General features: G+C 43.5%; 1 protein-coding gene across 1 annotated transcript; it reads right to left on the bottom strand.

The window, feature by feature from the left end:
* Positions 1-2,735: 2,735 nt before the first annotated feature.
* LOC126030015 (28S ribosomal protein S14, mitochondrial-like) lies at positions 2,736-3,348 on the bottom strand. Its single transcript, XM_049788225.1, has one exon. The coding sequence runs from the start codon at positions 3,346-3,348 to the stop codon at positions 2,983-2,985; it is 366 nt and encodes a 121-aa protein (XP_049644182.1). The 3' UTR covers positions 2,736-2,982.
* Between the last annotated feature and the right edge of the window lie 11,797 nt (positions 3,349-15,145).

Raw genomic sequence — 15,145 nt, 5'->3', positions numbered from 1 at the left:
GGATTTTTCAAAGAAAACGTACTTATGGAAATTGCCACCAGTACTTATAGTACACTTGAAACGTTTTGCTTTTGATGGCAAACAAATAAAAAATTGCATACTTATGTAGATTTTCCTATAGAAGACCTCAATTTAGTGGAATTCACTTCAGAGAATAAAAGCAAGATTAAGAAATACAACTTATCATCGGTGTCAAACCATTATGGTAAAGTTCACTATGGAAACTGTACTTCATACTGTAAAATTGCTGCAAAACAGCACTGGATCAGTTTTGATGACAAGAAGATCAAAAAAGTCCCTAATACATTGGTGAAATCCACAGCAGCATACATCCTGTTTTATACTTCTTAAAGATCTACAATGAACACCAGATAATCATTTCACTTCCTTATCGGTTGCTATTAATGCTCTAGGATTCTTTCCACAGGCATGATCAATGAATATGGATTCAAAATCATGAATCCCCAATCTGTTTCCTTGTATGATGGATTTATGTCTTAATTTCATTATTGCTCTAGGTCTCAGTTAATCATGAAGTTTTACAAATTAATTTAGTCAAGGTTCACCTGAAGGAGAAATTTCTCATCATATTAATGCTGTTTTTCTTTCTAGGTATACTCATTTCACTACTTTCACTCTTTTTATTTTAACATCATTGCTTTATTTCCCTCAATTTAGGTTTTAAGATGCTGTCATAATGATAATTTTAGGTGGACTTTCTTCACAGTGCTTCTTGCCTATGATTGATTATCATAAAGTTACTGTTATACAATAACTTTGTATATATACTGTTATACACTTATAGAGTTTTTTATGTTTGTATTACACATGAAATTCTCTTTCAGATCTGCTCTGCTCTGCCATAAATAATATTTTTTTTGAATTTGAAATGATTTATCTAAACTGTTGCCGGCTATTACATTTTAAGGCGCTTTTAGTTGATTCAGCTGAATTCTCTTTTCTTTTGCTCTATTTTGGATCCTTCCCAACAAATATTTTTTAGTATGAGTGAGTGTTATGGCCATAGTTTTTGTGAAGTCTGTATGTGTATGTCTTGTTTAGTGTCTGTCTGTTCTGCAGATTTTGTATATAGTTCCCTTTTTCCTAACTTTATCTTCCCCAATTTAGTCTTCCTTATCCTTCCTTCTCTCTTCCTAGTCCTTAACATTTAATTTTCAGGATTCCCTTCACATGTGCAACTCATCTCCTTCACCCACAACTACAAGCCTCCTGATCTCGGCCGAAATAAGAAATCCGTGACTGTTGGAGTTTTACACCATATATGCTGCAAACTTGTTGGAAATGAAGCCACCTGGAATTTGTGTCACAATGTAACCCCAGAGAAAAGATCCATGGATAAGACCCACAGTCTCTGGATTCCAGTTAAACTGTGCTATCTGAATTTCTGGTTTTCCATCCACATACACAGTGCTATGGTTGACCGTTTCTACAATGGCTACCCCAAGATTGCACCGATCCCAAAGGAAATGCAGAAGCCCAACCAACTCATGATGTAATGATGTAACGCTTGGGGATGCCCCAACACATGGATGACTGTACTGGCCTTCCTTCTTCATTCAGCTTGATGTTATCTCCTGTACAAGGCTTCAACCCACCTTTCCAGACCCATCAAGTGTCTTTTGCCGGTCTTTTTGGAGTTCCAGACCCCTTATCTTTACAGATTGGTATTGAACTCTGTAGAAATTTCACCTGTTGTATTTTTCCTATAATTGTAATCCTTTGAAGTTATATTTGGTACTACATTTCTTTTGACTATTGTAGTTAATGTTTTTCTATTTTAGTTTTTCTTCTTAGGAATTGATGTTGTATTACATTAGGGTTTTGCTTTCTTGACTTTAGGTTTGTGAGTTAGATATTGTTGTCTATAATTTCCTAAATGATATTTGTCTGTTCTCAGGGTTTTTTGCGTGGGCGCATCATAGGCAAAATACTAGGTTTATAGGAGGTTCCATCCATTTTGGATAGGCCCTCAAGTTGTTTATTTACACAGGGAGGGTCTCTGCCTTTAACATTTTGTTTTGGTTTGTGATTATTTATGTCTATAAATAATCGACATCAATTCCAGACATCTTATGGACTACAGACTGGATTAAGAACTTGGACTAAGTTCAGATACCTATTGATCATCATTGCAGTGGCTCCCCACTGTGCAGAGGGTGTATGTGCCTCTTCTTCTGAAATAAAGGCCTAGTTCATTGCCCTCAAAGATGGGCTTTCTGGTCTACCTGAACTTGAATGAAAATGGGGCCGGAGAGCATGGAGGTGAGGCGTTTGCCTTTCGTGCAGAAGGTCATTGGTTTGAATGCCGGTATCAGCCAGGAGCGATTTCTGAACGTGGAGCCAGGAGTAACTCCTGAGCACTGCCAGGTGTGACCCAAAAAACCACCACCACCACCACCAACAACAACAAATAAAGAAAAGGTCCTTCTTCTTGCCTGCTACACAACCTTTCTGGTGTCTCTTCGAAAGATCTATTTCCATCTTAGATTTATCTTCTCAGGAGCTTGTAGTAGATTCCTTATTACATGTTTCTGGTTTTAGACACCCTGTGTTTAGGTTAGAAGTTTTTCTTTACATTTTCCTGTGATGCGCTTATGCAAACAGCTGCTCTTTTATTATTGGCTAATTTTTCCTTTAATAATTGTAGACAATATTTGTTTACTAAAAACAAATGGGGGAATTGTTGTGTATGTAATTTTTTTTTTCCACAGGGAAAAACAAAACAAACTTTCTTTATTATTATTATACCTTTTCACATCCTGCACAGGAAACAGTATGTTCAATCTGTTAAATCCAAGAGAAAAATATCCCCTTGGCCAGTTTCAAAATACCTTCATTGGAAATGGCCTCACAGCAGGCTAATCAAATCCCAACACTGGATTCCTTGAAAGTTTGCATCTCTTAAGACAGTCTGTCTCAGCAGCACGGGCCTCACCAGTAGCTTCAGAGGTTCAGGTCCCATCACCACATGGCCCGCTGGACGCCAGACATCTGACCATGGTCTGCCAAATGGCGGAAGACAATGCGACTGAGACGCCAGCGCCGCTTCACCCCACGGGGCCGGGACGTCATGACACAGCGGTTCCTAATGCGGACAGGGCAGCTGTCCCGAGGAAGGGCCGCTATTTCGTCATCAGCCACCTCCTGAAGGTCCTTGGGTAAAATGGTATTTTTGCGAATGGAATTGATCCGCAGCCTCTCGTCAGCGTAGTCAAATGCCATTTTTCGTCTTTTGACGTCTCGTAACATTTTCCAGTCCACATAGTAACTTCGAACTTGTCCTGGAGTTGATGCTGGAACCACCTGGTGAAAGTTCCTAAGCAGCATGTATATTTTAGGGGATTACTATGTTACTCACCCTAAACTGATTGGTGATTGTACCCTACCCTAGGGTGTGACCTGGCATTCTGCCCCCACCCTAGGGTAGGACCTGATTCTGCTTCCACCATTGGTTGGTATCTGATCCCACCATTGGGTGGTACCTGATTCTGGAGGATAAAAACAAGGGTCTGTGGAAGGCCAGGGCTTTTTGGCTGGAACAGAAGCTGAATCTTGGGACTTCAGTCTTGTCCACCGAATAAAGCAAATATTTCCACGAGCCTGACTGACTGCGAGCTGTTTACCTGCCGTTTCACCTCAGAACCGTCGGCTAGACAGGGTGGCAGACACGTGCTCCGAGCTGGAAGGGAAAGATCTCATCCTCCATCCTTCCTTCAGTCAACCTTTTCAGGGGCTGACTTGCAACAGTTAATCACATACCGGCCTGACCCAACTCTAAAGCCTCACTCTGCACAGTGCCCAAGAAGCAAGGCAAAAATCTTACGGTTGAATGAGTGACTCAATCTTGTGCTTGTGGTTATTAGCATTCACTGTTCACCCCATAGCAAATTCCTAGTGCAGGTAAAAATGAAATTACTTCGGGGTCAGATAGATAGCATGGAGATAAAGCATTTGCCTTGCTTGCAGAAGGACGATGGTCCGAATTCTGCCATCCCATAATGTTCTCTGAGCCTGCCAGGAGCAATTTCTGAGAGTAGAGCCAGGAGTTACCCTGAATGCTGCCAGGAATGACCCAAACCCCCCCCCCAAATTGAGCATACTTCAAATAACTATGGTTTCCAGAAAGATTGCTTGCTTTCATTTTTCTCTTAGATCCTCAAAGCCAAGGATCCTGCAGTCAGGGAGGCTTTGAAATTGCAATTGGTTTAATGAGGAGAAATATGGCTGCAGGAAGGAAGCGAGACTCTGCAGAGTGACGGTCAAGTGCAGAGTCAGGAATAAATCCATTAACGCTGTGGACAAAAAATAAAAATAAATCAAAGAGCTTTTCCAATGGTGAGGCAGGAATGATGCTCCATGGCAGAAATCCTGAACTCAAGGCCTTCCTCACCAACATCAGGGTTCATATCCAGGAGTTCAACCCTGGATCTTGGTACTCCATAGTGTCTGAGACCTGACAAGGGTGATCCAGAGCACTGAGCCAGGAATAACACTTGAGCAACACTGAATGTGAACCCCAAAACAAACAACAAAGTAGAAAGAAACCTCTAATAGCAAAACCCAATATCCCAACTCAAATAAAGTCCAATGGTTCCTTCCTGAAACATCTCTGCCCCACTGGCGCAGGGGAGCTACACATTCCTGTCCCCCTACCCAGTCTCTCTATCCCATACTCACCCCTACTTGGGAACAGGAGTTCAGAGGGTGTGTTCCCATCTTCTCACTCCTGGATTATTCTTTAAAACCAGAAGCAAAGCCCTTTGAAGTGAGCCCAGGAGGAAACTCACAGGTGTGAGTGGCAGAAATTAAAACAACTCCCTGCTCTGACTGGAAGTGACTCCACTAGGGCTGGAAACTCCCTGATAGGCTGCACCCCTGGGCACCAGCTAGACCCAACATGGAGAAATAGAGCCAATTCCTGGGGTTGTGATGGGAACAGGAGCACTGACCACAACCTCCCTCTACAGTCAATCCTGGGCCCCACAAAAACCTTGGGAGCCCAGGACAAGGGCTGACCCTGGGACAGGAACTCTGCATACTAGCAGCCCCTGCAAGACAGCAGCAGCTGGGGACTACACTCAGGAAGTGGCTCTGCAAAGGGAACCACAGTGGACAAACCTGCCAGGGCAGTGGGTATTGGGGCTGTGTGTGCCCTCCTCAGTACCACTGTCATCTTAGAAACTGGTCCCGCCATCACAAGTACGCCCAGCTCTGTCCCGCTGGATCCTAGTTGATGCTGACCAGATCAGCATATCTGAACCTGGCATCCAGCATCAGCTCCTCTGTAATGGGTACATGTGTGAAAAGCACCCAAACAGCGTATTGTACAGCAATATTATCCTAATATCCGTAGCACTTCCTAAGGATCAAGCTGTGACCTGTGTCTGGTACCTGGAGCTTCTCACCTAATAGATGCTGGGAAAGGGGTGACCTAAGTTCTACAGTTGACAAGACCCAGGTGCCACTGAACTCAACGGCTTTGGCCAAACTCTCCACTTACAGAAAATAACTAATGAACACAATTCCCCATCTCCAAATAAAACCTTTGCAATCCATCAGAGTCTATCTCCAGCACCCTCCATGGTCCTCTGGCCTGCCTGGAGTGATCCCAGACTGCAGAGCCACACATCAGCTTTGAGTCCCCTGGGGTGGCCTCTGGGCATGAGGCTATAGAAAAACCCCCTTAGTTCCTGGCTGGAGAGATGAGAGAGTGGAGAGTCACAAGCAAGCAGCCAAGCGCCCTGGGGCTGCCCAATTCAGGCCTACTCACCTCTCTGTCTCTTCTGTCAGTCAAGATGATCCTGGGTTGACTCTTTAATTATAGATACTTGACACCAACCACAGCGAAACTGCAAAAATTTTTTTTACCAGGACACAGAGAATGAATCAGGGGTTGGACAGTCTAGTAGGCCTGGAGCCCTGAGTTGGTCTTATTCCAGAACATTTCAGGGGGAAGGTCTCCATGTACTTAGGCCAAGGCTTTTCCCTTCCATTCCCCCATATTTTGCTGGGCCTATGCAAACAATTGCAACCCATACCATTTTTACTATATTTTTTTAAACTCTCATCCTTTAAAAAATAAGAGCTTACTAAACTTTCTGCTAGTGCATTAATGAGTTCATTGGTGATTCAATAATTTTCAAAACTATACTTGCCGCTGAACATTTTATTTCCTTTCTCTCTCATCTCTTTAGTTTTCATTCAATTTTCTAATTTTTTTTATCATGTTACTTTTGGTCTTCCTGAAACAATTATATTATGATCAGTTATGTCAACTATTGAAGCATTTTCATCAATAAAAAAGATATTAAAAATTAAAAAAATGATCCTGGGTCATCACAGGAATAAACACAACAAGATCAAACTGTTGGTGTGCTTGGTCTGTCTGGTCCCTGATGCTGCCACCCCGTCTTCCCTGGGGTGCCCCCGCAGCTCACCAGGCCCAGACCTGGAACTCCTGGGTATTCAGAGCAGTCCCTTGGCGTTCAGAGAGAAAATCATCCCTCCAGAAACCATTGTGCCGGTAAGACCCCCAAGAACCCTCCCTCTCCATTGGTGCTTCTGGCTCGATATCACAGCACATCTGGCCAGAGTCTTAAAGGGCCAGGTCCTAGGACTGACAGGCACTTCCTGGCTGGGAAGGTACATTTTTTTCTGGTCTTGGCTAGAAGATTCCAAACACTGGGGATAGAGGTGGAATTTGAAAGAATAAACAGAGAGGGAATCAAGTTTTTCAAACCAATGTTTCAAACTCTACCCTCTCAACAAAAAAACAGTGCTTAGAGTTCACACTTATTTACCTATGATGTTTTGCATTCATGCATTTGTGTTTCAGGGTTACATAAGCAAAGATCAGATTTATTCATCCTCAATGCTCTGGGACGACTGGAACCTTATGGAGTCCTAAGGAAGGACATGGCTCAGCTGCTTGCAAGAAAAAAGCCTCCCACATTCTATAAAGAAATATTTTTTTGGTTTTCAGGTCACATCTGCCCGCGTTCAGGGTTACTCCTGGCTTTGCGCTCAGAAATCACTCTTGGCAGGCATGGGAATGGGAGGAACCATATGGGATGCCAGGATTTGAACCACTGTCTGTACATGATTGGTTGCTTGCAAGGAAACACCCTACTGCTGTGCTAGCTCCGGCCCCTTTATGAAATTTCTGAACCAGGAGAAACTCTATAAAAGCAATCTCAAACTTGGAACATAGAATACTTGTTCTATGGGGACAGGGTGGCAGCCTCTACTAGTTGCAGAGAATGGGAGAGACTTAGGGAGTCACTGATATGGTGGCCTCAATGTAGAATGCTACTTCCCTCCTGCCCTCCTAGCCACCACAGTGTACTCTGGGAATGCTTGTTATTAGGGGAATGTCAGGAGAATAGACACAGGAGTCAGCCATGACTGACATCCCAGCTGGTCCACTGATATCCACAAGAACTGGTTCTTAGAACCCACAGTTTGGGGGAACTCAGCCTCCAGCAGAGATGCAAGGGATGCTCTTTTGTTTTGTTTTGGAACTTAGCTTTGCTGAGTGTTGACTCCTGCAAGAGTCCTGGGACAATATAATATGCCTGGACTCTAGACCCTAGAGACATCTGGTCCACCCCTTGTGTTTGAGTGAGGGAAGAGCCTAGTCCAAGGCACTTGACCCAAAGACCTTGCCACTTTGACCCAAAATGAAAAGAGAAAAAAGAATAGGTAACAATAATAAAAAGGAAAGAATAAAGAAACAAATCATCTATCCTCCAGATATTGGGATGATCTGTTAGGCATCTGCCTTTGAGTTCCAGGGCCTGGAAGAAAAGCTATTTTTCAAGTCTTGCTTTGTTTTCCTCCACGTGAGGTGAATGGTCTTTTGTGGAGAACCCTTGGCTCATAAGGGCCATCACCCTGCTCTGGTGACCCACCAGGAGGTTGCAGCCTTCAAATTCTGCTTGCAGTCTCCCAAGGCCAGAGGATGGGGCTCAAGCTTGCAGATACAAGTCTCAGCCATCAGACTCTGCCTACACGCTACCATGACACCTGTGCCTACGTCAATGGTGACACTGACCTTCTGAAACGCTAGCTCTTGCACCCCAAGGTTGCCCTCCTCCGAATGAACTCCTGCGACTGCACTATAAAAGAGTGGCCGCCAGGTGGCACCCGAGTACATCAGGTGTTGGTTTGGAGCACAGGTGATGTGCGGACTAGAATGTTCCTAGTAGGCTTCACCCCAAGAATAAGACAAAGGCTGTTTAAAACAGGTGGGTGTAAGGGGAACAGTGAGGGGACCAAGCCGGGCTGTCGGTGTATGTGTGTTTGTGAGGGATGAGTGTTCTGCTTTGGTTTGGTTTAGGGGACCAAAGGTGCCTGGTACATGACCCCTCAAACTTTCTCTTTAGATGTCCCCTTAAAATGGAAAAACTGAACCCAGTAGTTCCGCAGATCTGGTTGATTATCTGTCCTGTTTTCATTTCAATTCTTGGTTCTAACAAAAAATACTGTAACTCCAGGATAATCACACCCAACAGTGCTCAGTGGATATCCCTGACTCTGCACTCAGAAACCAAGTTCAGTGCTCAGAGGAACCTAGAAATGTAGTGTCGGTTGAGTGCAAAGAAATAGCACTGCCTGCTCTACTAACTCCATGACCCTGTCTTCTTTACAAATTCTATGGGCTTGTAGCACTGAGCTATCTAAATCAATGGAACAGGTCCCTAGTGTATGCGATTTTAATTAGAACACTACTCTTGTGGTCAGAGCGATAGCATATTTAATAGGACATTTGCCTTGAACATGGTTCCACCAAGCTTCGATCCTCAGCATACCATTGTTTCCATTGTGCATTGCCAGGACTAATTCCTGAGCTCAGAGCACAACAGATGGTGGTCCCCAAAAAGTAAATAAGTAAATAGATAAGTATTAAATATCTATACTCTATATGTAATCTAATCACACTTCCCTCATAAAATCCTTCGATCCATGACCTCTAATCACCTGATCTAAGTCAAGAAGAAGCAAAAATTCCTGCCTTCCAGGCAAGAAGTGCCTGGTGTGCAGCTGGAACCTGGCCCTTTAAGACAATGCTAGAAGTAGCTGTGCTTCATGGTATCTGGCTTCCTACCCCCTTGGGTGCTTTACCTAGTGTAGTCTACTTAGTTGACTTCCCTGCTGACCTTTGAGCAGGTGAGGGGTGGGTGCCCAAAGGTACAGGCAGGTCAGGAGAGATGATTTTAATTTCTAACCAGCAAGGGGCCACTCTGAGCACCCTGATATCTGGGATCTCAGCCAGGTGATCAGGAGGGAAGCCCTGGGTAGGTTCAATTGTGGAGGCTCCCAAAGACAGGAGTATTTGATATTGTTCCTTTATTCCTGTGGATCATCTTGATGGATCATCTTGGTGGACCAAAGAGACTGAAAAAGAAGCAAGTCAAACCATGAATAGGGCGGGCTGGGAGGCACTTGCATTGTGGTCAAGGGAGTACAATGTTTGCACCCAAAAATGAACTTGATGCTGAATACTGTGATCAAGATAGAACGCAAGCTTGAATAATCACATGCAGGAAATTTTAGAAACAACTGTGAAAAGAACCAACTAAACTGATGCTGGTAGGCTCTAAGTGACTCATATGAATTATGAGAAGAGGCAACAGCCTGGAGAGGAAAACCTGACCGACCCTTTGGCTCTCACCAGTTCTGTTTCCTGGAAACAGCATGGAGATCCAGGCTTACTCTTTCAGGAAAATCAGGCCTGGACTGCAGGGCTGGAATTGCCCTTTCATGCAGGTGACCCAGATTCCATCTTTATCACCTAATAAGGTCCCCTATCATTGCTCAGAGTGATTCCTGAGCAGAGTCCAGAGTAAGCCATGATAACCATGTGGTTCCGCTAAAAAAGAAGAAACACTAGCTTTTACAAAACACTATCTAGAGAGACCAATAGAGAGTCACAGCAAGATTATAGAATTCACATAGCAGACTGAAAGTTGGAAAGTCCCCAAGTCAAGGGCAGATGCTGCCCCCATGTCTCAGGCTACATGTGTCATTTGATCCAAGTTGGCTTTTCTAGGGTTCCTCCCAGCCTGCTCCCATGGGTCTTTGTTCTGGGTACAAGTGCTGTTGCTAGGTGGTTATATGCGACAGGCTTGGAGGTAGTTGACGGTCTTTAATACTTCTCTCCTGGCCTCAGTTCCTGCTAGAACCTTACTAGGAGGGGACACAGCCTTCTCTATGGGCTGCAATAGACCTAGGTCTTGGTTTCATTTATCCCAGGGGCTCCTTCACTACTTGCTTACTTACAAACCAAGAAGATAAAGTGTTTTCTTTTGTTTTGGGGCCACATTCAGTTACACTCTGGGGTTATTCCTTGCTCCTTGCTCCAAAATTATGCCATTGAGGCTCAGAAAAAGATACCAGATGCTGGTGATAAAACCCAGATTTTACCACATCTCATATGGTTCCCTGAGTCAGCCGAGAGCAAGTTCTGAGTGCAGAGTGAGGACTAAGCCCTGAGCACCTGAGCACCTCCAGGTGTAGCTCAAATGCAGAAATATAAACAAAGATGTGAATGAAATATTTGAATGCGGTGGTATGGGAGGGGTTACCGTATTTTCTGTCGCATAAGACAACTTTGAAACAAAAAATGTCAACGGAAAATTGGGGGTCATCTTATACGCCGAGTATATCCCGAAACATGTTTCAATATTCCGCTAAATGAAAATTGTCTGAGTATTGTCACAAAACAAATTTTCCAACTCGATCCTGCAACAATCACTGCAAGGCTGCTCGGACCGCCTCTCTAAGTCAGCCAATCCAAGCAGGCTTTTTATGCATGCAAATTAGACAATGTTCTGGACCCGAATCGACACTGTAAAAAGCCTGCTCAGATTGGCCAGAGTCAGGGAGGAAGTCTATTACAGTATAACCTTTGAACCTTTGCTTGTTGTGATTGGCTCACTGTGGTACACACAGTTGCAGCACAGGAACGTTCTGCTGATACAGCAAATATAGGCCTAAACCTATGTTTTAACTGCAAAATTAGGGGGTCGTCTTATATGCCGGCAAATATGGTAATACATGCTATTCTCAGGTACTAAATCAGCTTCCAGAAAAGGGAAAATTGTTTAGGCGGATCATGGTGAGGATCTTGGCAAAAATCACATTAGCTTTGTCATGGGCTCACTCATAATGACAAAAACTATTTCTGAGTGAGCCAGGGAGAAAGCACAGCGGGGAGGGTGTTTGCCTTGCAAGAGTCAGATTTGAGTTCAATTACCAGCATCCCATATACTCCCCAAAGCACTGCCATGTGTAATTTCTTTTTCTCTTTTTGTTTGTTTTTGAGTCACACCCTGTATGCTCAGGGGTTACTCTTAGCTCTGTGCTCAGAAATCACTCCTGGCTTGGGGGAACATATAGGACATTGGGGGTTTGAACTGCAGCCAGTCCTAGGTCAACAGCATGCAGGACAAACAATCTACCACTGAGCCAACACTCAGGCCCCGAGCGATGAGTAATTTCTGATGGTAGATCCTGGAGTATCTCCTGAGCATCAGTCCCAAAAGAGAAACAAACAGGAACTGAGCAATAAATAGTAGCACGGCGCGAAGGGCATTTTCTTTGCATGTGGCTGACCCAGATTCAGTTCCCATCATCCCATAATGTCCCCGGACCTGACAGCATTAATATCTGAGTGCAAACATAAGAGTGTCACAGAGTATGTCCCAAAAACAATCATCAGAAAAGGAAAGAAGGGGTTAGAGTAATAATACAGTGGTGAGGACACCTTTTCATGGAGGCAACCCTGGTTCGATTTTCACCATCAACAAATGCATCCAGGATGATACCTGAGGGCTGAGTCAGTAGGAAGGCTGCTTTCCTGCTGTATTTAACCCAGCAGAAACAAACAAAACACAAAGTACAGCCCAAGACCTAATACAATGAATTAGGGAATATGAATTTATGTCTACAATAACCCCCACGAAGATCAGGAGGAACTGCTGCCATGTGACCTTTAACAAATCATGAACAAAACTAAGTCACACTTGTTCACATTCAAGTTGAACTCTGGAGGTTGGGACAATAGTATAGAATGTAGGCATCACCTTACACAAGTATGAATCAGGCTGAATCACTAGCATTCCAAGAATCCAGAATAATATAAGGAGTGATCTCTGAAGTCTGAGCTGGGGTGCTCTTGTGGGCTTCTGGGACAGGGCTTTCAGGTCAAACTCCACAGTGCCTGAAGGCCTCAATCTGGCTTTTAAAACTTTTATTTTCTTAGTGTGGAGGCAAACAGGCAGGCAGGGAAAGTCTTTGATAATAATAAAGTCTTTAAGATGTACTAAAACCCAGGAATAGGATTGAAGAAAAGATCGTGACCTGGGGCAATTATAGGCCCAGAGAACTCTGAACACGGAGATTCCACAGGCTCCAATAGAATAAAGGCCAGGAGAGGACTGTCAAAGACCAATAACTACTCCCAACCCTGTCCCAGGCAACCACCTGAGCAACAGGACTATTACCCTGGTGAAAAGCCACAGTAGTGCAGGTTGGGAGACACTACAAGCCTACTTGGAACAAAGGCCATGACTTGCAGAGGACATGATGGCAGCATCTTATCTCTGAAATCAAGACTTTCAAGCTTTCATACAATCCGCAGTGCACAGGACTTACTCCTGGCACTCAGGGATCACTCCAAGCAACATCGGGGTACTCTATGAGGTGCCAGTGATCAAACCTAGGTACCCACGTGCAAATCCAGCTCCCTTCCTGCTGTCCAGAACTGTCTTTCCTTTCCTGCAATTCTCAAGTCCTAGAAATCACTGATATGATTCAGAAGGCAGAGCTTTTGGGGAATGAGTGTGAGTGTGGGCATCCTGGCTGCACTTTCTCATACTTCCTAAGACTGGGCAGCAGAAAAAACACCCCACAAAGACCCTAATATCATTAATAGTGTTTAACTTTCTGAACTTCGTGGCAAAAGTACAAAATCAAATGTTCAAAGGCATCCGACAGAAAACTTATCAGTTTAGTTCTGTCATTCCCACAGGAACATGACCACATACAGCTAAAGATCAAAAACCAAGGAAGGAACAGAATGGTCAGCTAGCAACCAAATCTTCAAAACCCCTGACAATGACTTGGTGACATCATTGGAGGTTTCATGATTTTCAATATTTGCTTGTCACTGTACTTTTTGTTCTTTATTCTCTTCATTAAATTTTTCTTTTTTTTTAATATAATTTTTATTTTGATCATAGTGTCTTACATATTGTTGACAATAACATTTTAGGTACATATTTACATAAAATCAGGGGGGATTCCCATCCCCAAATTGTCCTCCCTACCCCTCCGTTGTTGTCCTACCTCCCATTTCCTCTTCCCTCACCCCCAGAGCGGCTAGAATATGTGGTCCCCTCTGTCTCCAACCCACTACTTAGTAGTCTTGCACCTGTTTGGTCTTGATGCCTCCCTTATCTCCCCCTCTAACTGTAGGCAGGACTAGCTAGTTCAAGTTGCGTGGTTTTGCCTGAGAAGGAGAAGATAAATAAACTGGGGTAAGAGTCTAATACTCCCAAAATGGGTGGAATCCTTCTAGAGGCTCTCATCATCGATTTGGGAGATGAAGGAGAGAAAGAAGGTGAAACACTCCACCAGTACCAAAAAAAGTGTCAATTATCCAGTGAGGACTCCAGCTATATCGATAAGCACCACAAAAAAACAGCTGAAAAACAAAGCAAAACAGACAGACAAACAAACAAACAAAAAACAGAACAAAAACAAACAAACAAACCAAAAACATGCCATGGTCTTGAAATAAGAAACATGGCATAGCACATAACGAGGGAAAAGAAAAGAATAGAAAAAAATAAGTATAATTGGAGACGACGATTTCAATAATCACACCCAAACAGAGAAATCGACCAAAATGGATAGGTAAATAAAAATAATAATAACAATAATAAATGAAGGTAAAAGATATATATATATATACACACACACATATATATACATATATATAAAATACCAAGTTTTTGTGCTTTTTGTATTTTTGTTTTTTCCCCTCCTGCCCTGGCACAGTAAATATTGGGGTCATTCGAAAAGGAATTCACATGGCCTAAGAAATATGGGGTTTCTCCGTCCTTGGAGTATACTGTCATGGGATCAGCTCCAGACTTTGCTCAGGATCATTTATTCTCCTGGTGGTGTTTTTTGGTGTGTGGAAGACTTCTGTTCTGTCCAGGGTGATACACTCAGAGCTCTGTGTTTAGAGGTCTCAGTATCTGCACAGATCCTGAGGTAGGACTTATGGTGAGGTCAGTCTTTGTGGTTCTAGAGGTTCTGTTACCTCAGTGTCGTTTTAGTCCATCTTCTGTGGTTGGTGACCTTGGTCTTTGCACTGAACCTAGGATGGCACCTAGGTTAGCGTCTTTCTTTGTGCTTCCAGAAGGCCCATTCTGTTGCAGTTGTCTCTGTCAGACCTTTGGGACTGGGGATCATGCTTATTGTGCAAGTCATAGTTCAAACCCTAAACTAGGGCTTTTTTATTGGTCCCAAGATGTATACTGTCTGGTCGTGGTTCTAGTAGCCAGTCATCTGTAAGTCACGATCTTGGCTTTTGGACCTACCAAAGGGTGCCGAGTCTTCTGGTTTTGTCTTGTCGTTAGCTGGTAAGGTAGGCTAATCTGCTCTAAGGTCAAGTTGTTCACATTTTCCTCTTTGTCAGGATATCATGTTAGAGCTGGTCCTTGTTGTTGACCCCGCAGTATTAAGGCTGTTCCGGATGGAGTTTGTTTCCTGTAGCTGTTGTGAAGAGCTGTGCCGATTCTATGTCTGGGATCCAGGGTTCAAGGCTGGATGAATGGCATCTAATCATCTGAGGTCTAAGTGATTCCACATGACATATTTTCAAGGTAGGAGATACCCCTGTATTGTAAACAACTATGAGTTCCCATCTCTAGTAGATAAGAGCTCTTTTTTTTATATGTAAGGTTTCCCCATTATTTAGTGTGTCTTTGCAGGGGGAGGTGGAGCCACATTGTATTGTCGGTGTGGTTGGGGGTGGACAGAGGGGATAACAGACACAGGTCACATACCCAAAAATGATAAAAAATATAATAATAATAATAATAATAATAAT

This window comes from Suncus etruscus, chromosome 15 (genome assembly GCF_024139225.1).
Source record: "Suncus etruscus isolate mSunEtr1 chromosome 15, mSunEtr1.pri.cur, whole genome shotgun sequence".
Taxonomy (NCBI): Eukaryota; Metazoa; Chordata; class Mammalia; order Eulipotyphla; family Soricidae; genus Suncus; species Suncus etruscus.
The sequence above is the reverse complement of the archived record's forward strand: the minus strand, read 5'-3'. Positions and strand labels throughout refer to the sequence as shown.